Source organism: Elgaria multicarinata, chromosome 3 (genome assembly GCF_023053635.1).
Source record: "Elgaria multicarinata webbii isolate HBS135686 ecotype San Diego chromosome 3, rElgMul1.1.pri, whole genome shotgun sequence".
Taxonomy (NCBI): domain Eukaryota; kingdom Metazoa; phylum Chordata; class Lepidosauria; order Squamata; family Anguidae; genus Elgaria; species Elgaria multicarinata.
In genome coordinates this window covers 92,526,659-92,550,494 of record NC_086173.1, presented here as the reverse complement: position 1 = coordinate 92,550,494, position 23,836 = coordinate 92,526,659, and the positions used below count along the sequence as shown (strand labels likewise).

General features: G+C 43.4%; 1 protein-coding gene across 1 annotated transcript in view; it reads left to right on the top strand.

Annotated features, from left to right (window-relative positions):
• Window positions 1-23,836, top strand: part of GEMIN5 (gem nuclear organelle associated protein 5) — a 79,850-nt gene that overhangs the window by 25,365 nt on the left and 30,649 nt on the right. The window contains exons 9-13 of the mRNA XM_063121559.1: window positions 1,966-2,051; window positions 3,315-3,397; window positions 11,969-12,105; window positions 14,720-14,793; window positions 21,754-21,935. Coding sequence (XP_062977629.1) covers window positions 1,966-2,051; window positions 3,315-3,397; window positions 11,969-12,105; window positions 14,720-14,793; window positions 21,754-21,935 — 562 coding nt within the window. The remainder of the gene's footprint in view (window positions 1-1,965; window positions 2,052-3,314; window positions 3,398-11,968; window positions 12,106-14,719; window positions 14,794-21,753; window positions 21,936-23,836) is intronic.

The following is a 23,836-nucleotide window of genomic DNA, read 5'->3' as shown; positions in this document are numbered from 1 at the left end:
TGGACTGGGAGTTGGGAGATCTGGGTTCTAGTCCCACTCAGCCATGGAAGCTTACTGGGCGACTTTTGGCCAGTGACAGACTCTCAGCCCAACCTACCTCACAGGTCTGTTGTTGAGAAGATAAAATGGAGAGAAGGAGGATTATGTGTGCTGCCTTGAGTTCCTTGGAGGAAAAAAGGTGGGATATAAATAATAAATCAATAAAATAAATAACATTAATATCAATAATGTAAAAGTATCATTCGGAATTGCCTTCATGTTCCCAGTATTAAAAAACCTTTGCCACTATGAATATTGTTACTCTTACTGGAACAATTAGAGTCAGATGCAGTAAAAATAACTACCTTAAAATTCCAAAATGAATTAAATTGTTTTCAAATTGATGTTCACCTTTTGGTAAGTGGAGGAATCTAGATAGCAGCACATGAAAGCATATACATTAATCCCAGGCATCTACAAAGTGTTGAAACCCTTATATACCAGACAGAGATGTCTACTCTCCCCACTGATACTTGATTTATGCTGGCATGTGCCATTAGGTAAAGCAGTAGTATTCACAGTTTTGTACATTCTGGCTCAGTTCAGACAACATGTTAATCAACGCAGTGTGAAAACTCCACTCAGCAGTTGAGTTTCTAGCGGGTACTCCCTACACAACATATTCTAACTCCACTATTGTGTGACTGTGGGCTACCATGGAGTTGAGTAAAATGCATTGCGATATTTGTTTTACAGTTCCTCCACCCACTCTCCTCCCCCGGTCCTCCTGATGGTATCCCATCAGCCATTGATGCGAAAAAACAATCCCGGCAGCTCTCCTAGAGTGGTACTCCCTGCTTTCACCCCTCTTGCAGAGAACTCTGTAGCCAGTGGGAAAAGTCAACCCAACGCAACGGAAAACTCCATGGAGCCCACCCCAAAACACACAACACAACAGTTATGCTGGAACTCTCCTCTGTACAGCGTGGATATTCTGTGTGGAGTATTTTTCAAAAAAAAAAAAAAAACTCCACTGTTGTGTCTAGTTTTCCCACCAGACACCACATTTTTCAACGGTGGTGTAACAGCTCCACCATGGAGTTCTAAAACCACTATTGAGAAACATGTTGTCTGAACTGAGCTGCTGACTTAGAATTTAAAATTATTCTGTATGCAGATGATAATTTATTATTTCACATCTCCAGTAGTTCCGGCTCTAATTAATACTTTAGGTGATTGGTTTGGCTATTCAATTAACTTGTCAGAGTTGGAAATAATGTTGTTTAGAGGTAATGTACTTTCCAGTGTATTAGGTAACTGGCAATTTTGCCAGTGACATGATTCCATTACTTGTGAATATTCCTTGAACCGTATCTCAAATGATTATGTTAAATCTAAATAAGTTGGCTGTGAGGTGGGTTGGGCTGAGAATGTGTGACTGGCCCAAAGTCACCCAATGGGTTTGCATGGCCAAGTGGGGACTAGAACCCAGATCTCCTAACTCCCAGTCCAACACTTTAGCCACTACACCACACTGGCTCTCTGGATGTACATGTAATTTTAAATTATCTACTGGCTTCTTGGAAAGTAACACACAGTCAGCGTAAATGGATTTTTCATGCCCTCTTGACTGCCAAAAGACTGATACTACAACATTGGAAAAATAAAACCTCACTACCTATAATGGAATAGATTGAAGACTTAACATTAGCAACATTTGAAAGAGTGGTATAAAGGTGCCATTTACGGATGAACTTATATTTGTACATTTGGTCTGTGTTCACGAATGTTTATGTGTAACTTCTGCTATTTTCCCTTTCTTCTTTTTTATTTAGAACGTTGTGATATTTGAAACAGGTTTTTGCATAGACAGTTTTATGTCTATTTCCCCCCCTTAATTTTTCTTTTATGGTTTTTTATTTTGTTAAAATTCACAAAATATTTTAAAAATGTTGAAACCCTTGTGGTTTTTTCTGTTGCTTGCAGTTATCTTGGCACCCAACAAAGGAAGGTTGTTTAGCCTTTGGAACAGACGATGGGAAAGTCGGCGTCTACGACACCTACTCCAGCAAGTAAGATTTGAGTGTTTTTGTTAATCATTGTGAGGGGGCTAAACCAATATTTAAAGAAAGCAGTATGCTTTGCAAGGAAGTTATAGAATGTGAAGACAATACCTTATTGCAATACTCTAACATAAGAAGAGCCCTGCTGGATCAGACCAAGGGTCCATCTAGACCAGCACTTTGTTCACATAGCCAACCATTCAACCCACAAACAGGACCTGAATGCAATAGCACCCTTCCACCCTTGTTTTCCAGCAACTTGTGTGCATACGCATACTGTGTCTGATATGTAGCCATTGGGACTAGTAGCCATTGATAAACACACCTCCAGGAATTTGTCCAATCCCCTTTTAAAGCTAGCCAAATTAGTGGTCATCATTCTCTGTTGGCATCAGACAAACTTCATGGGAAAAGTAAAAAAACAATGAATTAAAGGAAAGACTTGAAGGCACTGAGGTGTGAGAGCCAGTGTAGCATAGTGGTTAGAGTGTTGGATTTGGACTCGGGAGACCCGGGTTCAAGTCCCTTCTCAGCCTTGTAGCTCGCTGGATGACTTTGGACCAGTCACTGACTCTCATCCTAACCTACCTCACAGGGTTGTTGTGAGAATAAAGATTGAGAGGAGGCAGATAATGTAAGCCACCTTGGGTTCCTTGCAGGAAAAAAGGCAGGGTATATATATATAATATATAAATAAATTTCCAGTAAACCCATTAGTTACCCAGTTCTCCATCATTTGTCTTGAACGTTAACACAATTGGACCTGTGTACCCATGTTAACCCATAGCAGTGGGTTGCCTGTTAGTAATGTTGGCATTAGTATTAACAGTGAAAAGCAAACAAATCCGTCCTCCCTTTTTCCTGCAGTCCAAGCTTTGGGAAATGTTTATGGATTTTGATGTGGTGTAGAGCCTAGTATTGCTTTTCTAAGTGCACTTGTATTTATTCTGTGTGTCCATACATGTCCTTTAAAAGTAAACAAATCTGGGTAAAATAGATCTTGGGAAGCTACCAGTCGTACTGTTATTTCCTCTGTTGGAAACAGACATAGGAAATTGCACATGCAAATTGGGTATCGACAATTTGTCCTAGAATTTGCAATGGAAGAATGCAGAGGGTTTGTGTGAAGTGCTGCTGTTCTAGCTTCTGCCTCCATGTTCCCACTTCTGTTAGAACTTTTTTTCACCCTTGCTTTGATTTGATATCAGGTAATGCATGATCGAAGTGCTTTCTTTAAAAATGATACTCATTCTTCCTGATCATCCCTAATAGGCCTCCACAGATCTCCAGCACCTATCACAAGAAAACGGTGTACACGTTAGCCTGGGGACCTCCTGTTCCTCCATTGTCTTTTGGTGAGTCTTAGGAGTACAGATGCTTTGGTGATACTGTAGAAATAGCATGGTCTGGCCCAAGAGTATGTTTATCAAAAAGGCTGGGGGTATCCTCAGATATGGAACAACACCTGTTCTTAGTGGTTCCTGCCACTCTGGCATTCACTTACCGCATTTCAAAATGTTGGGAAAGTACTAGACCAGGGGTGGGGAACTGTTTTCTCTCAAGGACTGCATCTCCTCTGGGGTAACCTGCCAAGGACCACATACTGTAGTGGTTCTGTAGTGGCCAGAACCAGAAGGGGCTAGGGATGTCCTTTCTTTTTGGCCACCCCTTTTTATCCTCTCTCCTACCAGAGGCCTGAACTGACTGCTTGCTCCACGTTGTATGTATATTTTGTTTATATGCCACACATTCAACATAAACCCATTTTCCCAAGGTGGCTCGTGGATTAATAACATGCAATAAAAATAGAGAATAATAATATGAGGCATATAAACAGCAAAACGCTATTCAAATAGACAGTAAAACATTTAACTCCACTAAATTAAAAAATGATAAAAGTGTGTTTTTCCCTGACAACTGTATCATAGAACCATAGAATAGTAGAGTTGGAAGGGGCCTATAAGGCCATCGAGTCCAACCCCCTGCTCAATGCAGGAATCCATCCTAAAGCATTCCTGACAAATTGTTGCCTCTTGAAGGCCTCTAGTGTGGGAGAGCCCACAACCTCCCTAGATAACTGGTTCCATTGTCGTACTGCTCTAACAGTCAGGATGTTTTTCATGATGTCCAGCCGGAATCTGGCTTCCTGTAACTTGAGCCTATTATTCTGTGTCCTGCACTTTGGGAGGATGGAGAAGAGATCCTGGCTCTCCTCTGTGTGACAACCTTTTAAGTATTTGAAGAGGGCTATCATGTCTCCCCTCAATCTTCTCTTCTCCAGGCTAAACATGCCCAGTTCTTTCAGTCTCTCTTCATAGGGCTTTGTTTCCAGACCTCTGATCATCCTGGTTGCCCTCCACTGAACACGCTCCAGCTTGTCTGCGTCGTTCTTGAAGTGTGGTGCCCAGAACTGGACGCAGTACTCAAGATGAGGCCTAAACAGGGCTGAATAGGGAGGAACCAGTACCTCACGTGATTTGGAAGTTATACTTCTATTAATACAGCCCAAAATGGCATTTGCTTTTCTTGCAGACACATCACACTGTTGGCTCATATTCAGCTTGTGTTCTACAACAATTCCAAGATCCATCTTGTTTGTCATATTGCTGAGACAAGTATTCCCCATCTTGTAACTGTGCATTTGGATTCTTTTTCCTAGATGTAGAACTTGGCATTTATCCCTGTTAAATTTCATTCTGTTGTTTTCAGCCCAGCGCTCCAGCCTATCAAGATCACTTTGAAGTTTGTTTCTATCTTCCAGGGTATTAGCTATCCCACCCAATTTTGTGTCATCTGCAAATTTGATAAGTGTTCCCTGCAGCTCCTTGTCCAAATCATTAATAAAAATGTTGAAGAGCACTGGGCCCAAGACTGAGTCCTGTGGTACCCCACTCGTTACCTTCTCCCAGTACGAGAAGGTACCGTTGATAAGCAGTCCGATTCTGCAGCCAACTGTGAATCCACCTAATAGTTGTTCTATCTAGCCCACTTTTAGCTAGTTTGTTAATCAGAATATCATGGGCACTTTGTTAAAAGCTTTGCTGAAGTCAAGATATATTATGTCCACAGCATTCCCACAGTCCACAAGGGAGGCTACCCGATCAAAAAAACGAGATCAAATTAGTCTGGCTTCTAGTAATCACTGCATTGTTTTCAAGGTGCTTACAGATTGACTTCTTTATAATCTGCTCCAAAATTTTCCCAGGAATGGATGTCAGACTTATGCTGTCCAACTTGTTTGGCAAGTCATAGCCTGCCAAACAAAATAGACAAACAGCATGAAGCTTTGTACACCTCACCCTATCTTCCAACCAAAAGTTCTACATCAAGAAATCCCAAATTCTATCCTGGAGAAGTGAATTCACTGCTGAGAACACTCTTACAGACTGTTTTGTTAAAGTCCTGGGGGAAAAGTTCTGAGGCATGAAGGGTTGGGTTAATAAAATGGCTTCAAATCCTGTAGACAGAATTCCTCTAAACAGTACCCTGATAATCCATGTCAACATATAGAACAAGAATGACAGAAGCAGTCCTCTACCTTTTATTATATCAATTATTTAGTTAATTTAAATAAAAGTGCACACAACCAGAAATGTTTTGGGGCGATACTGAAGAATAAAGGTAGCATCAATTATTATTTTTAAAGAAGCAATAGGTATCACTCATTTTCAGAAGGAAAAACCACTTTTAAATGTTCTTTTCATTCATTATTATGGGAACAAAACGGCTAGGGTGGGGGGGAATAGCTTCCTGAAAGAATTACATGTGTGCCTAATACCTGATCAATGAACCGCCCAGAGAGCTTCGGCTATTGGGCGGTATAAAAATGAAATAAATAAATAAAATCAAACTAAAGCTTTAGCTCGTTAAAATGCACGTAATAAACAGATTGGGGCTGCAAGCCTAGACCCAATTAGGAAGTAAGCCCCACTGAACATAATGGAACTTGCTTCTGAGGAAACATGGATAGGATTGCACTGCATAGCTTGCACACCTTCTCAAGACTTAACTGGATGAGCAATTATGTGATAAACCAACCCTGAGAGGCAAATAAACACCTAGCATGCAAGAACCCATGTTGCAAGAGCACAGCATCCCAAGCATGCAGTTGCTCTGGCATTGTATTTCACATGAAACATGGAAGAAATACTCAGACACAAAGTTTTATTTTCACACAGACAAGTGTGATATACTACCTCCTGGTTTGCAGCCACATCACACTGTTGGCTCATATTCAGCTTGTGATCTACAACAATTCCAAGATCCTTCTTGTTTGTCGTATTGCTGAGCCAAGTATCCCCATCTTGTAACTGTGCATTTTATTTATTTATTTATTTATTTCATTTTTATACCGCCCAATAGCCGAAGCTCTCTGGGCTGTTCACAAAAATTAAAACCACGAAGGGCATAATAAAACAACCAACAATTTAAAAACACAAATAAAAAATACAATATAAAAAGCACAACCAGGATAAAACCACACAGTAAAAATTGATATAAGTTAAAATATGGGATTAAAACAGCAGAGTTTAAATTTAAGTTAAATTAGGTGTTAAAATACTGAGAAAATTTAAAGGTCTTCAGCTGGCGACGAAAGGAAAACAATGTAGGCGCCCAGCTAACCTCTCTGGGGAGCTCGTTCCACAGCCGGGGTGCCACAGCAGAGAAAGCCCTCCTCCTAGTAGCCACCTGCCTCACTTCCTTCAGCAGGAGCTCACGGAGAAGGACCCCTGTGGATAATCTTAAGGTCCGGGCAGGCACATATGGGAGGAGGCATTCCTTCAAATAACCTGGCCCCAAGCCGTTTAGGGCTTTGAATGTTAATACCAGCACTTTAACCTCCCCCAGCGGCTTCATGTATATGTTAAACAGCATAGGGGATAAAATAGAGCCCTGTGGAACCCCATGGCTTAGGAGCCACAGCACAGAGCAATAATCCCCCAGCACCACCTTCTGGAATCGGCCATCCAAGTAGGAGCGGAACCACTGCAATGCAGTACCTCCAACTCCCAGCTCAGACAACCTATCCAGGAGGATACCATGGTCGATGGTATCGAAAGCCGCTGAGAGGTGCAGGAGAACCAACATGGTCTCACTCCTCCTGTCCCTCTCCCAGATTCTTGTTCCTAGATGTAGAACTTGGCATTTATCCCTGTTATATTTCATTCTGTCATTTTCAGCCCAGCGCTCCAGCCTATCAAGATCACTTTGAAGTGTGTTTCTGTCTTCCAGGGTATTAGCTATCCCACCCAATTTTGTGTCATCTACAAATTTGATAAGTGTTCCCTGCACTTCTCGTCCAAATCATTAATAAAAATGTTGAAGAGCACTAGGCCCAGGACTGAGCCCTGCGGTACCCCACTCGTTAACTCCCCCCACTATGAGAAGGTACCATTGATAAGCACTCTTTTGAGTCCGATTCTGCAGCCAAATGTGAATCCACCTAATAGTTGTTCCATCTAGCCCACTTTCAGATAGTTTGTTAATCAGACTACCATGGGGCAATTTGTTAAAAGCTTTGCTGAAGTCAAGATATATTACATCCACAGCATTCCCACAGTCCACAAGGGAGGTTATCCAATCAAAAAATGAGATCAAATTAGTCTGACAGGATTTGTTCCTGACAAATCCATGTTGGCTTCCAGTAATCAGTGCATTGTTTTCAAGGCGCTTACAGATTGGCTTCTTTATAATCTGCTCCAGAATTTTCCCAGGGATGCATGTCAGACTGACTGGTCTGTAGTTCCCAGGTTCCTCCTTTTTGCCCTTTTTGAAGATAGGGACAACGTTAGCCCTCCTCCAATCGTCCAGCACCTCACCCGTCTTCCATGATTTCGCAAAGATAATAGACAGTGGTTCTGACAGTTCTTCTGCTAGCTCCTTCATTACTCTAGGATGCAGTTCATTGGGCCCTGGAGATTTTAACTCATTCAAAGAAATTGGGTGTTCCTTGACCATTTGTTTATCAATCTCAAACTGCTCCCTCATCTTCTGCTTCACTATTTCCAGGTGGATCATAGAGCTGCTTTTGGGAGAAGACTCTGAGCCAAAGTAGGAATTGAGCACTTGGGCCTTTTCTTTGTCATCTGTTATCAATTTGTCATCCTCATTAAGCAGCTGAACCACCATTTCTTTCCTCTGTCTTTTACTACTCATGTATCTGAAGAAAGCCTTTTTATTGCATTTAGCATCCTTCGCTAATCTCAGCTCATTCTCAGCTTTAACCTTCCTGACGCCATTTCGGCACTTCTGTCTACCTGTCTCTACTCTTCTTTTGTAGCCTGGCCTTCCTTCCACTTCCTATATTTATCCTTTTTTTTTGTTTTCAGGTCATCTCTAAGCTTTTTGTGGAGCCCCATACTATATGATAGTATCAAGGTCACCAGGCAAGACCTGAGGAAGGGTGTTCAGAAATGATGAGTTACCACTGAAAAGGGTGCTCTCCTGCATTTGTACTCTGAGGCCTTTCTCAATGAATGGGTTGATTGATGCAAGCAAAGCTTTTGGGGTCTTAAGCTGGGTAGGGTTTTTAAGGTTAAGACCCACACTTTGATTTGGTAGAGAGAGGTTCTATATTGGGGAAGAGGAGGCTTCCTTATTCTGCTCTGCATATTCTACTTTCTGGAAATGGGTCTCCCCTGATTAGCCTTGGGAAGAACTTCTGCATGCTGCCTAGATCTGGGAAAAATACAAAGGGATGATGGCCACGGAGTGATTCTGATGGGTTTGAGAGGATTAGAGGCTGCGGGGAGGGTTGCTTATAGTACCTTTTTTTCGGTATAGACCTTATACCGAATGGCACTGTATAAATATTATTTGATCAAAGTACACGGGAACATAAGTTGCCTTAATACCATCTAGCTCAGTATTGTCACTGCACTGACCAGCAGTGGCTCTCTGGAGTTTCAAGCAGAAGTTTTTCCAGCCTTACCTGGAGATGCCATGGATGGAACTGGGGACTTTTTGCAGTCAAGCCACATGCTCTGCCACTGACCAGTACTAGCTAGTAAATACTATGAACATATGTAAGGTTCTTACCTTGAGGATTCAAGTAGTTCTTGTGAACCGGCCAGAGGGCTTCAGCTATTGGGCGGTATAGAATTGTAATAAATAAAATAGTGCTGAATAAGCATGAGAAGAGCCCTGATGGAGCAGACCAAGAGCTCCGGCTATTGGGCGGTATAGAAATGTAATAAATAAAATAAATAAATAAATAAATAAATAAATAAATAAATAAAAATCTAGTCCAGCACTCTGTTTACATGGAATCTCAAGTTAAAGGAAGCCAGTTTCCAGCTGGACATCAGGAAAAACTTCCTGTTACAGCAGTACGACAATGGAATCAGTTAGCTAGGGAGGTTGTGGGCTCTCCCACACTAGAGGCCTTCAAGAGGCAGCTGGACAACCATCTGTCAGGGATGCTTTAGGGTGGATCCCTGCATTGAGCAGGGGGCTGGACTCGTTGGCCTTGTAGGCCCCTTCCAACTCTGCTATTCCATGATTCTACACAGTGGCCAGCCAACTGTTGATCAGGAACCCACAGTTTTTCCAGTTTGTTAACATGCTTTAGAGAAGGATTAGAAAGTCCAACTAGCAGGCAAAAAGTATAGGATGGAGGGGTGGGGGGTGGAGGAGGAATTGGTATTTTATTTGTTTTAAAAATAGATAGCAAAACTATCAGCTTCTTATCCGCTATTTTCTCATCCATTGCTTTTAAGTTGGTCATCTCACTGCAAAAGTCATATGATCTTTTTTCATCTTCAGAATGTTAACAGGAAAAGGATATTGTGATTGGTGAAAATGGTACATGAGCCAGGGCAACTCTCTTTCTATGCCCTATTAATTGAAAGCAGAGGTGTAGGGCATGATTTCTGACCAAAGGCTTTGATCTGTGTTTCATTTCATGGGGCATCTATTTAACCGAAGGAAATGTGCATTAAAGTATAAAATCAAAGGCACCGATAATGTGGAACTACAAATTGTACTACAATAATATACTTCTCAGTATATTATATTATCTGTCTTTCTCTCTGTTCCCCTGACTTGCTGTATACAAAGAGAGCAGTGTTTGAATTGGAAAAATCTCCACTCATTATTCTGTTGCTTTGCTGGAATAACACTCATGGGCCACATCTCTAAATGTTGCTATGCGCTGTAGATCTCTAGTCAAGGAAATGACCATTCTCATTAAGAATCTAGGGCACCAGTTGTACACCAGTTGTACATTCTTCCTCCTCAGGTGATTTGGTGATATAATTGTTGGTGTGATGACACTTTGGAGCGTGAACGAAAGACTTGAGCTGTAGTGGCTGCATGCTTGGATATCCTAAGATAGTTTCATGCTTTAAAGCTGATTCATATATTACAATTAATCCCATACTATTCATGAAGTCACGAAGAGTCGGAAGCGACTGAACGAATAAACAAAAAATTCATAGACTCATTAGTGGACGTATTAAAAGTAGTCTTTTGAAGTATAAACCTACACCATATTTTTAACTGCATCAGCTGTGGGGCAATATAAACATGTAATGAATGAATGAATTGTGAGGATCTGGGATCTATTAGTCCTAGCAGTTACACAGAACAGATGTAAATTGAACATCTACCCAATTAAAATCTTGATGTATGAGGGAACTTTCGGGTTGGAAAAACACTTTCTTCCCATTTTACATAAATGAAAATTTAAAAACTATACTGTTGAAGGCTCTGCAATCCTATGCATGTTTAGACAAGGGGGAAAATACTAGAACTCTGTGTGTTCCCCCAGCTAGACATGTGGGTTGGGGAGTGCTAGGAGCTTTTTTCAGTCTAAACATGCATAGGATTGTGCCTTTAAGGTTTTGAAGCATGTGCCTGTATTGGGCACACTGAGGTACATAAGGTGGAGGACATTCAAAATGACACAAAAATTTGAACCACTGTGTGTTAGAACCATAAACAATAGGAAGCTCCAGTTGGCCATGGTGCTCTGGAGCATTAATATCAGGGGATTTGTGTCTTGAGCTGCTTTAAGCCTGTAAAGCAGGGATATCAATCCTCTTTCTGCCCAAGGACTGAATTCAATTTTGGCAAAGCTGCCAGAGGGCATCGTCCAGTGGTGAGCAGGGCCTAAGGCAAAAAGGAGAGGCCAAAAGAGCAGTGTGTTTTAGCTTAAAGCTCTTATTGCCAGTAGCTAAGGCTTGGGAGAGGACTTTCAACCTTTTAGAATTCAGAGGAAAACTGCACAAAGCCAGGAAAACCCCAAACTATAGGTAGTATGGAGAAAGGAGTGGAGCGAGGGTGTTAGACAAGTTCTTCACCCCAGGGACGGGATCCAATCAGCCCCTAAGCACGACTCCACACTTCAGCGACAGAGGGTTCAAAAGCGCTTTTATTGATTATTAATCAAGGTCTGGTCTCTTGAAAGGCGAGCAGTCAGACAAAGAAACAGGGAATTTGGCACAGCATTTGTAGCCAGCAAAGGGCAGTGCCTAGTAACAGCATGAACCAATCAGAACGTAACACTGGGGCATAATGGTCTTCTTAATCTTTGCTAAACAATCTCGTTGCTCAACTGTAAACTAACCTTCGTGTTGGAGACAGAGGTTCCTGTTTTTGGTAGATAAGGCAGACACAAGACGACACCCTTGAGTACGTGGTGCCTCGCTTGCTACATAATGGCTACTTCATAGTTTCCTCCAAAAATGGAGTCACTTATGCTAAGAAGGGGGTGGGCGTATGGGCCCCCTCTGGGCGGCCTGGCTTGGGCCCCTGGGCCTGAGGTTCTGAAGCCCTGCTCTAAAGGGTGATAGAACCATATTGCAAGAAAAGCTTTACAACTAATATATTCTGGTAGGCCAGTTAGTCCACGTTTTTTTCCTGCCAATTGTGTTCAAGGTGTATATTTGAAAAAGTAGCTAGTTGGATTTATTTTTCTCTTGCAGGAGGAGATGGCGACAGGCCTTCTGTAACCTTGTACAGCTGTGCTGGAGAGGGAATAGTCTTGCAGCACAATCCTTGGAAACTTAGTGGAGAAGCCTATGACATCAACAAGCTCATCCGAGAAACTAATTCAGTCAAAGTGAGTATGAATTCGTAAGTCACAGATGGGAAATTGCTTGATACATCTTTTCTTCTGTGTTGTTGGCATTGAAGCCTGTGACACTGATTGGTTATGCTGGTTTCATTGAATGTTCAGCTGCTCAGGAAACTGGTCTGTTTGCAGTCCATCTTCTGTAAGGAAGTGGAAAGTTGTCAGTTGGGCAGGGATTAAAACCTCACACAGAAGCAAACTTTAGGCTGGAAAGAGGTTCCAGGTGGTTGGGAAACTGTCAAACAAGTCCTGCTGCCTGGGTTTACATGACAAAGCAAACTGGGTGCCTAGCACAGCACAGTAGCCCCTGAGGGTATATAAAGCCACAAATGAGCTATTGTGTCATGTGAACCAGGTTGTTGAGACAAAGTAGGCTAGGGTTCCCCAATCTTTTTGGACCCATGGACACATCTGGGAATTTGTGAAAATGCTGTGGGAACCACCACAAAATGGCTCCCATGAAGGATGTGGCTAGTCATATAACAGTTGCTAGTCAAAAGTGAGCTAAAGGGGTGTGTGAGGAGGGAGGAGAAATAGCAAAGCTAGGGCCTGGGAGGGAAACAGTAAAGCAATGGGATGGAGAAAAAGCAAGGCCAGACACTAAATGGGGAGAAACAGAGAGCAAAAGGGAGATGGGGTTGAAATAGTGAGGCTAGAAAGGGAGAGAAAGAAAACTGCCCTAACACTTCCCAAGTTTTTGAGGGGTCTTTTTGAAGGGAGAGGGAATAGAAAGCTTTACACAGAGTTAAAGAAAAGAGGAACAATGGACAAACTAGGATTGGAGAAAAATAACAGGAATGAGAAAGAGAAGAACTACTAGTAAGAGTGTAGTGGGCAGAAAAGGAGAAAACTTAAGAGATCATAAGTTTGCCAGGTCTTGATTCCAGATCTGGTCAGATGAATGCTGCCAGTTTTGCCTTCTCCTGTCACTGTAATGTTGTGACCTAGTAATCCCAAGAGGACAGTGAGAGCAACGTAATACCAAAAGGGTGCTGACAGAGGGGCTGAATTTTGCACTGTTTTGAACTAAACAGCCAGCCAATTCTTAGGTTGCAGGGTACTAGTTTAATTTCTAGACTTTCCTTGATTGCGCATCTGTGGTAAATTTAAAACACTGGAAATTCCCACCCATCTATTATAATTTCAGAGGCTGTTTTTAAAAAGGCTCCAAGTAAATACAGTTCTGAACACATCTGTCCTTTGCTGAATTCCCTTTCTCTGTGTTGGAAAGCTGCAATTTGTTGTTGCAAAGCTGGTATCCGCTCTTTCAGTTCTGTAACTTATTTACACAGGAAAGCTTAACTGAACAACTGCCTTAGTGCTGCGTTTGGTGTCTGGCCTAACGCTTTTCATTGTCTTACACACATACATACACACACACACACGTTTAATTTAACGGAATGGGTACAGTATACACCTCCTCCCTGGGGTAAGCAAATGTCTCCAATGCCATTCTACAGAAGTAAAAGCAGGGAACAAGAAGAACACAAAGAGCTGGAATATAACAGAGGTTCTGATCCCCACGCTGAGATGAGATTTGAACTGTCCCATATTACATGTCCCCCGAATGCTGTCCATTGACCTTTAGGATGATTATCATGTCTTTTCTCAGGAAGATGTTGTAGTTGCCATACAACAAAGATAAGGAACCTGTGTTCCATCAGATGTTGTTGAGCTGCAACTCTCATCCTACTCACCATTGGCTATGCTGACTACGGCAGGTGGGACTTCTGAGTTCCCAACACCTGGAGGGCCACACATTCCCCCAACTACAACTATATAGATTTCATATTTATTTTATTTATTTATTATGGCATTTATATTCCACCTTTTGTCCTCCAAGGAACCCAAGGCAGCATTCATAATCCCCATCCTCTCAATTTTATCCTCACAACAGCAACCCTGTGAGGTAGGTTGGGTTGAGAGTCTGTGACTGGCCCAAAGTCACCCACTGGGTTTCCATGGCTGAGTGGGGTCTAGAACCCAGATCTCCCGACTCCCAGTCCAACACTTTAGCCACTATACCACACTGGCTCTTTATGGTAAGATGTATGCCTCTATAATCGTTCAGAGGGGTTGTTTGTTGTTCTAGTCCCCTGAATGGTTTAATAGTTCAGAAAATTTGTATCCAGCTATGAACTGAAAAATATAAGCAAATGGATTCAAGAGACTATAGGCAGATGGGAGTTTTTCCCTTTATATCTCACTTCTTCCTGTATCATGCTAGCCTAGCAGCTTCTGCAGACAACTGCACTAACGTTATAAAGCCCTGAGGAAGAACGCAGCCGCGTTCGAAATGCATAGGCACCTGGCACTTTAATAAAACTTTTACTGATAATATTATTGTAGAAGATTACTTGGTTCCACCCTTGCCTTTGGCTATTTTTTACTCCCCTACGGGGTTTTCCTTGCTTTCGCACTGGGAGTTATATGGTGACAAATATTTTTTCCCATTTGTCAGGGCATGCTAGCTGCTGGAATGTTGGCTGATCTAAGTCATTCATTACAGGGACCCCTATTTCTCCCTCTATTTTTGCAAGACCTGTGAAAATGGGTGTCACAACTCTTAAGGTTCCAATTTCCCCCCTCTATTTTCTTTTAGCACAAACTACCAGCACACACAGAGATCAGCTGGAAACCAGATGGCAGTATCTTGGCTATTGGTAACGAAGATGGGTATGTGCTAAAGTTTAAGTAAATATTAACTTGACATTTGCGGTAGGCACAATGGTTTAGGATCCGCATGGTGTATTTAACTGCTACAGCTTGTTCTCATCACACTAAACTATGATTGAGTGTGATGTAGACCAGGCCACTGTGTACCATCAAGAATAACATTTATGAAGTGTAGTTCTGGTTGAGGCCTAGCAACCTGCTAAGAGTACATAAATTAAACAGCAGGAGAATACATAGTAGATGGATGGAAGGGATGTGTCCTTGACTTACCACTTTCTTGTATCCAGCTGGATTCTAAGCTAGCTAGATGATGGGTCTGACATTATTGCTATTTTTATTGCTTTCATTTACTCTCTTAAGACATGCTAACATTATAGAATGGCCAACCAGCCATCGGCCAGGGACCAACAAGGCAGGACATGGTGCAATAGCACCCTCCCACCCATGTTTCCCAGCAACTGGTGCACATAGGCTTACTGCCTTGAATACTGAAGATAGCACATAACCATCAGGGCTAGTAGCCATTGATAGCCTTTGCCTTCAGGAAATTATCCAACCCCCTTTTAAAGCCATCCAAATTGGTGGCCATCACTACATCTTGTGGTAGTGAGTTCAATAATTTAACTCTGCGCTGTGAGAAGTACTTCCTCTTATTTGTCCTGGATCTCCCACCAATCAGCTTCATGGGATGCCAGTATTTAGTATTTTGAGAGAGGGAGAAAAATGTCTTCTTATCCACATTCTCCATACCATGCATAATTTTGTACACCTTTTTCATGTCTCCCCTTAGCCTCCTTTTTTTCCTAGTATTCTGTAACGTTAGCATGTCTTAATACTCTGAAGCAAAATTTCTTGGGCCTTTGTGCTAAGAACATAAGAAGAACCCTGCTGGATCAGACCGAGGGTCCATCTAGTCCAGCACTCTGTTCACACAGTGGCCAACCAGCTGTCGACCAGGGACCAACATAGAATCATAGAATAATAGAGTTGGAAGGGGCCTATAAATCCATGGAGTCCAACCCCCTTCTCAGTGCAGGAATCCACCTTAAAGCATACCTGACAGATGCCTGTCCAGCTGCCTCTTGAATGCCTCTAGTGTGGGAGAGCCCACAACCTCCCTAGGTAACTGGTTTCATTGTCGTACTGCTCTAACAGTCAGGAAGTTCTTCTTTGTGGTCTCTGTGCATCACACAATGGGCTCTGCACCGAGCAGCATCGGGAAACTTCTAAAGCTGAGGTGTTATGGGCGGGAACCCCTCCCCCAAGGCGGTGTACACATGCTCAGAGGGATTCTCGCCCATTCCCCTCAGTTCTCTTCAACTGCCATCGTGGCAGCATCGTTAGAGAAACTTCTATGATTATCAGGCGTTTTTTGTCATAAAAAAATGTTGTTGTTATTATAGAATAGTGTATATAGTTAGTATTAGTTTTTAGTTTTTAGTGAGTATTACCTCCTTTCTTTACTCGGGTCGCAGCTGCGTCTGAAGAATACGGGCAACCCATATGGCCCAAGGGGCCCCGTTTCACAAATGTTCTGCTTGCGAGAGTAAGCTTCTTCCATCGTACGGCCACTCCCTCTTGTCTTTTGTGCTTAGGCGAAGGCCATCTGGTTGAGAAGTGCAGATTCTGCCAAGCCTTTTCAAAGCAGACTCGCAGACATCGCTCCGATCGCCTAAAGGCTATTATGTGGACCAAGACCCTTCAGGTGGTTGATACCTCAGCCGAGCCACAACGCTCAAATACTACGTCTCGGCCATCTCTTCTTGAGGAAGCATGCCCAAGCAGGCAGTCGGTATCACCGATATAAGCACTGACTTTAACCATGGCAAAGAAATGATCTAAGAAGGCGAAATCTGCTAAGTTGGCTTCTCTTGAACAAAAGAAAAAGTCGGTAGCCAAGATCCTGTTGTCTCATATGGCACCGACACGGTCCCCTCAGCGACAAATGGATTATGAGGCCGTCGATGCTGAAGATTCTCAGCCACTGCGTGCCGAAGATACTCTGCAGCCACAAATGAGAACAGTCTCGAGAGGCTGGTATTGACACCTCAGTACCAGCTCCAATACTGAGCACAATGAGGCATGTGTTCCGTCCCTGTATGCAACCTTTGGGGATACCTTCACTATCGCCTTTGCTTCAGTCACCGACACCAATGGTGCGACCTAGGTGTGAGCAAGACCCTCACCCTCTGACTTTGACTTCTGAAGGGAAAATTAGAGGTATTTCCCTATGCCGATCTCATCCTCCTTCTTGGCATCGGGAGGATTTTCAGCACCATCGACTGCGACATTCGCCAGAGTCGATATTTCGGGAATGTCGAACAGAGGTGACAATTATCCTCCATCTTATTGTTGATACTACTCGAGATCTCCCCTTGAATGGGATACGCCATCAGATTTTGGCCATAGTTATCGGACTGCACATCACGATTATGACTCACAATACCAATACCAGGATAGCAGGGACTGTTATGCTTATGATCACTGTTGCTATGGAGACAGAGAATGCAGACGACAGCAAACTCATGAAGAGATGACAACAAGGGACTTAGATGTTTTTATGCCCTGGACTAGAGATGATCGTGTGAGGCTGCCTCGTCAAACTCAACAAATACAACCTGTTCCACAACTGGAACCACATTTGGACATTGTCTGCCATCAGTCCTCTATTGTCATGTCTAACCCTATTGCCCCTGTTTTGGGAGAAGGTGTTTCAGGTAATAAATCAGAATCAGATTCGGACCTAGAGGTGGCGGCGCCAGATTCCAGCCAGCCTGTACCAGTGGGGGAGGAAGCTCTCACGGGCGATTCCCCAGCTGGGAGTCAGCCTTCTCCAAAGCTTATCTCCTCAAGACCAAATCCTACACACTCAGTGAAAAGTGAGCTTTCTTCCGGAGGAGAGCACCCCGACAAGCTAGCTAATGCTAGGGTCCGCCGGAAGCTAAAACGCACAGAGCGGAAGGAAGGTGTGAGAAAGTCGGTCCAACTAGGATTGCGCCAGAACCTGCCTCCACACCAGGCTCTCTGAAGTTACGGGCGTTCCTGTTCTCCTTGGTTGGACAATTGTCTTTGCTTAGTTTGCATAGTTTTGCCTAGGGGGAAATTTCCAAGAGATTAGACTCTCTTCAGGTAGAAGAGATGTTTGCTGCTTAATAAAAGCTTTGTAGATTACCTAGCAGGCCTCATTTGTCTCCCATTGAAAGCAGGAGATTTCTGAGAAACACGACATCTATGGGGCATCTGGCTCGGGAGCTCACCCCACCACCACCTCCCCATCAGACTTCAGATGTCGAGGACTATTGCTCAGCATCTTCTTCTTCGCCGTCTGTTCATTCATCCATCCATCTCATCCCCTGATGCAGATGTGGCGGCTCAGGGCTCTCTTTCTCCTTCTGAAGACCTTGGACAATTTGCGGACCAGGTTATGCACATGGCCCAAGCCCTTGGAATTGCAGTGCAGCAGACTGCCCCGACCATTCAAGATCCGGTCTTCGACTCTGTATCATCCGATATATCCTGTCCGGTCGCCATACCCATGCATCTAGTTCTGTTAGATACCATAAAACACTCTTGGAACACACCATCATCGATGTCACCCACGTTGAAAAGACTGGATAGTCTTTATAAGGTGCAATAGGAAGGAGCAGCCTTCCTTTTTCAGCACCCAGCACCGAATTCGATTATAGTAGAGGCAGCACAGGGCAAAACATTGCTTCTGCATACTACGCCTACTGATAAGGAAGGGAGGCATCTGAATCTACTCGGTAGCCGAGTTTACTCTTCCATCAGCCTGGGCTTAAGGGTGGCCAATTACGAGGCCACAATGTTGGGCTATCAGCTCCTGTTATGGGAGCAAATAGGAAAGTTATCACCTCCCAGACAAAAAACCCATTTTAGCCCACCATCTACATAATGAAGCCTTTAAGCTATTGCGCCAGCAGATTCACACTTCGAAGCACGATGTTGACTGTGAATCAAAAGCGCTTGTTGCCGCTATTGCCTTACGCAGACATAGAATCATAGAATAGCAGAGTTGGAAGGTGCCTACAAGGCCATCGAGTCCAACCCCCTGTTCAATGCAGGAATCCACCCTAAAGCATCCCTGACAGATGGTTGTCCAGCTGCCTCTTGAATGACTCTAATGTGGGAGAGCCCACAACCGCCCTAGGTAACTGATTCCATTGTTGTACTGCTCTAACAGTCAGGAAGTTTTTCCTGATGTCCATGCCTCTCTGCAGTCCTCTGGTCTTTCTCAGGAAATGAGAGCAAAAATTGAGGACCTACCTTTTGATGGCCTGGGCCTGTTTAATTACAAAACTGACGATGCGTTTGATGCTGTTCAAAAGGCACAGGCGACGGCAAGAAAAATGGGCTTCCAGCAGCCATATATCCCACCGCAATGCAGGTGGTCTTGACCGCGATCCTCCTTTTCACAGGATCAATACTGGCAACAGCCTTCCTTTTGTCAGAAACCGCCACAGCAGAGGAGACAATTTCCAGCTCCCAAGGGAAGGGTTTCTCAAAGAAGAACGGCCTTTCAAACAGGGGGCGCTTTTGACTCATATCAGACTCAGTTGATGGACCACCCTGGTTCTTTCAAAGAGCGTCTGGCCCGTTTTCTTCCAGCCTGGTGGGCTATCACCAATGACTGATGGATCCTTTCTAGTATAGAAAAGGGCTATCGTCTGGAGTTCGAAGACTTCCCTCCTCTGGGCACCGTGAAGTATACTTCAAACAACAACACCCTATCTTCGGAGGTGGCGTCGTTGCTCCACAAGGGTGCCATAGAATGTGTACCAGCACATGCCCTTCACAACGGGTTTTACTCAAAGTACTTCACAGTGCCAAAGAAAGATGGAGATCTTCGTCCAATTCTAGACCTGCGTGAACTCAATACCTACCTCGATGTCAGGAAGTTTTGAATGGTCTTGTTGGCCTTTCTGCTCCCTCTTCTCAAAGAAGGCAATTGGTTCGCATTGATCGACCTTTGCGACGCCTATTTCCATGTCTCCATAACTGTTCCCATTGCAAATTTCTGTGCATCATCGGGGACATGGCTTACCACGCTCCTTTTTGGACTTTCCACCGCACCGAGGGTGTTCTCAGTGCATGGTTGTTGTTTGTGCGAACCTTAGGCTCACTGGAATCGAGGTATATCCTTACCTCGACAACTGGCTCCTCGTTGCCAGAACGAAGTCACAACTGCAGGGGTCCATCGACGTCACGTGCAATCTTCTCCAGGAGCTAGGCCTATATATAAATTACAAGAAATCTCATCTCAAACCACAACAGCAAAGCTTTCCTACCACAAGAACAAGCCCACAAAATAATGTGCAACATCAAAATTGCAGGTCCCGTCAGGGTGTTCAACATCCAGCGCCTTCTCGGACTCATGGCTTCGACGACGGCTGTCATGCAGCAATCCAGGTTCAACCCGTCCCTTGCCAGCAGTCTATTTTCCAAATAACACAGTCCATGGTCCCATAATCCAAATCTCTCATGTCCACTCCACCTTTGTAGCCAGTCATTCACTCAGAGTATTCTTTTTTCGCTTTCTAATCCTCTTCCAAGAACTGGGAGGATGGATGAGAAAACTATCTGGGCCCCAAAGTTCTTGAGTTTCCTTCCCAGTGCTTCAAAGTCTGATGTGATTTTTTCATAGCTCCGCTTGGCAATATCATTTGTTCCCACATAGATGAGAAGAAAAGGGTATGTGTCCATGGGCTTTATGAGCTTTAGCAACCCTTCAGTCGCATCTCTAATCTGTGCTCCAGGGAGACAGCATACCTGGCGAGTCCATGGGTCTTCACGACATACTTGGGTTTCATTCCCACACAGCAGGGAGTCTCCCACAATGACAACTCTTTTCTTCTTGGTCGGCTGACGTTCTGCCTCTTGTTCACTGTTGCATGGGGTTCCCTGTAATTCTTCCTCTGCAGGCTGTTCTCCAGTCTCATCTTCCAGTAGTTGAAAGCGGTTACATAGCTCTATTGGTTCCACTGGTGCAGAATGCCTTCTAGTTCTTCTGCTCCTGTCACTCTTTTCCAGGGAGCTTCCTCTTCATTGGCTTTCCTCACCTCAGCTTCTCCACTTCTGCTTCAGCTTGCTGTTGCTGTTCAATCTCTTGAGCTTCTTGTCTCTGTTGCAGTTCCACCTTTCGGTCTAAGAACTCCTTGCCTTCTCGTATTCTTGGAGGGTGGAAACTTGCCACTCAAGTCCTCTGAGTTTTTCTTCCAGTAGTGTAACCAGCTTGCACTTGTTGCAGGTATACACCATGTTGTTCTCAGGCAGGAATACGAACATTGCACATGCTTTGCAGGTCACCACCACTAGAGACTCCTTTCCATCCATATTCTCTATTTCTGTTTTGTCTCTTCCTTTCCAATTGTATTGGAATTGCCTGTGCTTTGTCCTGTCCTCTCTGAAGGTACACAATAAAGTCCCCTACTATATGAGTGTGACTTAAGAGATGAAAATTTGTTAAGGACCTCCCCTGCCGAACTCCCCTTGACAAGTTCCTGTTTGCTCCCCCTGTTCACTCTCTCTCTCTGGGAGCTGGCTTCCTTTTGTAGCTTCTAGTCCAGCTGGGCAGCTCCTCTTCTCTGCTTCTGTTCAGCTTGGAGTCAGGAATCAGAATGCAGAACATGGTGCAACAGCACCCTCCCACCCATATTCCACAACTGGTGCATACAGGCTTACTGCCCCAGGTACTGGACCCATCTTAACTCTATTTAAGCCAACTGTACCTACTAAAAATTAGCACACCTTGCATGCATATATAACTCGCAATAGGAATTTTTGAAAATAGAGATGGTTGTGTTATTACACTAAGCTGTTCAAATTTGTAGGATGATGTTAGGAGTTACATAGATTGTTTTGAGGCAGATAGATGGCAAAAGTTCTTGTATGCCATGTGATATACTCTGTGAATTGATCATTCCATATTTGTTAACATTCCAGATCAATTGAAATATTTCTGGCTCCCGACTTGAAACTATTGTGTACCATCCAGCAGCACCACAAACTCATCAATGCTATTCGTTGGCATCATGACCATGGGACACAACCAGAACTGAGTTACATGATAGCTTCGGGCTCAAACAATGCTGTCATTTATATACATAACATCAAGAGTGTCATAGGTGACTATTGTTTATACTTTTAGATCTCACCAATCAATCACTGTCTGTCCAGACAATAAACTGACAATGATGATGCTTCTCCCCTTCTAATCCATGGCTTCAAACACTGCAGAATTCTTCCTTTTCTGTTTGATATGGGTGATGCCAGAAGTGTGCCATTGCACAACCCTGCTGTTACTAAAGTGTTCTCGAAGTTTGGTTTTCAAGGAATATGGCAAAGAAGTCTATGAACTATGATAAATTGCATTGTTTGTATCCAGATTTAAGCTGGATCAATCAACTGAGCTGGTGGAAGTGGACTTCCCTGCCCCCTCCTTCCCATGGCAGCCCCCTAAAAATGCTACACAGAAGTGTGGGAAGGAGGAAAGATCCCCATATATACAACTCTCACATAACCCTAAAACAGAATATGGGTTATTCTTGCCAGGTTCACACAACACGACAACCCCAAAATGTGGTGCAGCATCACCATGGGTTATTGAAACAACCCACAGTGTCATGTCATATGAAAAGCCGCTCTCATCCTGCCCTCTCTCCCTTCCCCTTCTCTGTTGTAACCTTGGATCCCAGTAGATCCAAATGATTTGATAGATGGAAGTATATTGCATCACCGTTGGCTGTAGTAATATGTGCCTTTTTCCTTATGTTGTAATGTGAGTGCCAGTGGGTGGAGGAGTGTATAATGTGTTTGCGATATAACGCCCCACAGATTTAAGCCTTCATTAACTCTGAAATTGAAGCAGGTTATTATAATTCTCTGTCTTCCGAGAATGGGTTGTGTAAGAAAATTGTCCTAAATACTCTTTGAAAAATACTTTGCAAAGCAGAGGCTATGCAAAGCTCTTGGTTGGAACCTAGCCTTGGTTGTTTTGACAGAAGCATTACTGTTTACACACACACAACACACAAATCAGCAACACACAAATGTCAGTGGGCCTGTTCAGATGACACTTCAGGCTCTGTGGTTAGTGAAACTGTGGTTCTCTGGGTTAGCACTAACCACAAGCCATGCTGTCGCACACAACACTTTAAGCCACGGTTAGATCCGCTAACCCTGCTGCAGATGGTCTGACAGTGGTTAGTTGAGTGAGCAAGGTTTAGCAAAATGCATCACACAAGATTCCTTAAACCCTGTTGCTTAACCAGCAGCCTTAACCAGTCAGGGTTCTTGTGACGTAACAAACCCTTATACTAGGCCTGTCACATAAACCCTTCTCAGGCCAAGCACCACCACTTGAAAACCTGAGGAAGGGTTAATTAAAACCTTTCCCCCAGCTATGAGGAAAACAGGTTTAATACAGGATCTGCTCAAAATATAATACTTTCAATCCTGCCTAATCTAAACTCTCCACACACCAACCACCTCCCTCTCTTTACACCAATCCTAAATCCCTAGAATCTAAATTCTTCCTACTTTACAAATAAAAAACGCAAGAAAACAAAACCTAAAACACCCTCTCCACAAACTCCAAACACACACTTTATATACTCTTCTTTCCCCCTACCTATTACATCATAAACCATGCCCACTCAGTTCTAACATTCCCTCGTTACCAGACATACTAATCCAGACATAGACAATATAATCAATTGTGGGATAATGCCACATATTCTCTCCTTTCTTTTAAAACCCGAGTGAGGAACTTGTTTAATGCTAAGTTCTTGACACAGGGTTTTAGGAATGTAAATGGGTTAAAAAAACTTAAATAACAATAATAACTTCGAGGTATACATAAACAACCTGTAAAGGAGGGGAAAACATGTTGATTGGTAATGTCCCAAAGTTGGGGTTATTAGCTGCAATTTCAGTCCGAGAGCACAATAATGAGACCCAGGAAAACATCTTATTTGCCTGCTGCACTCGAGGATTCTCTGCGAGACAGTCCATCCGCTACAACATT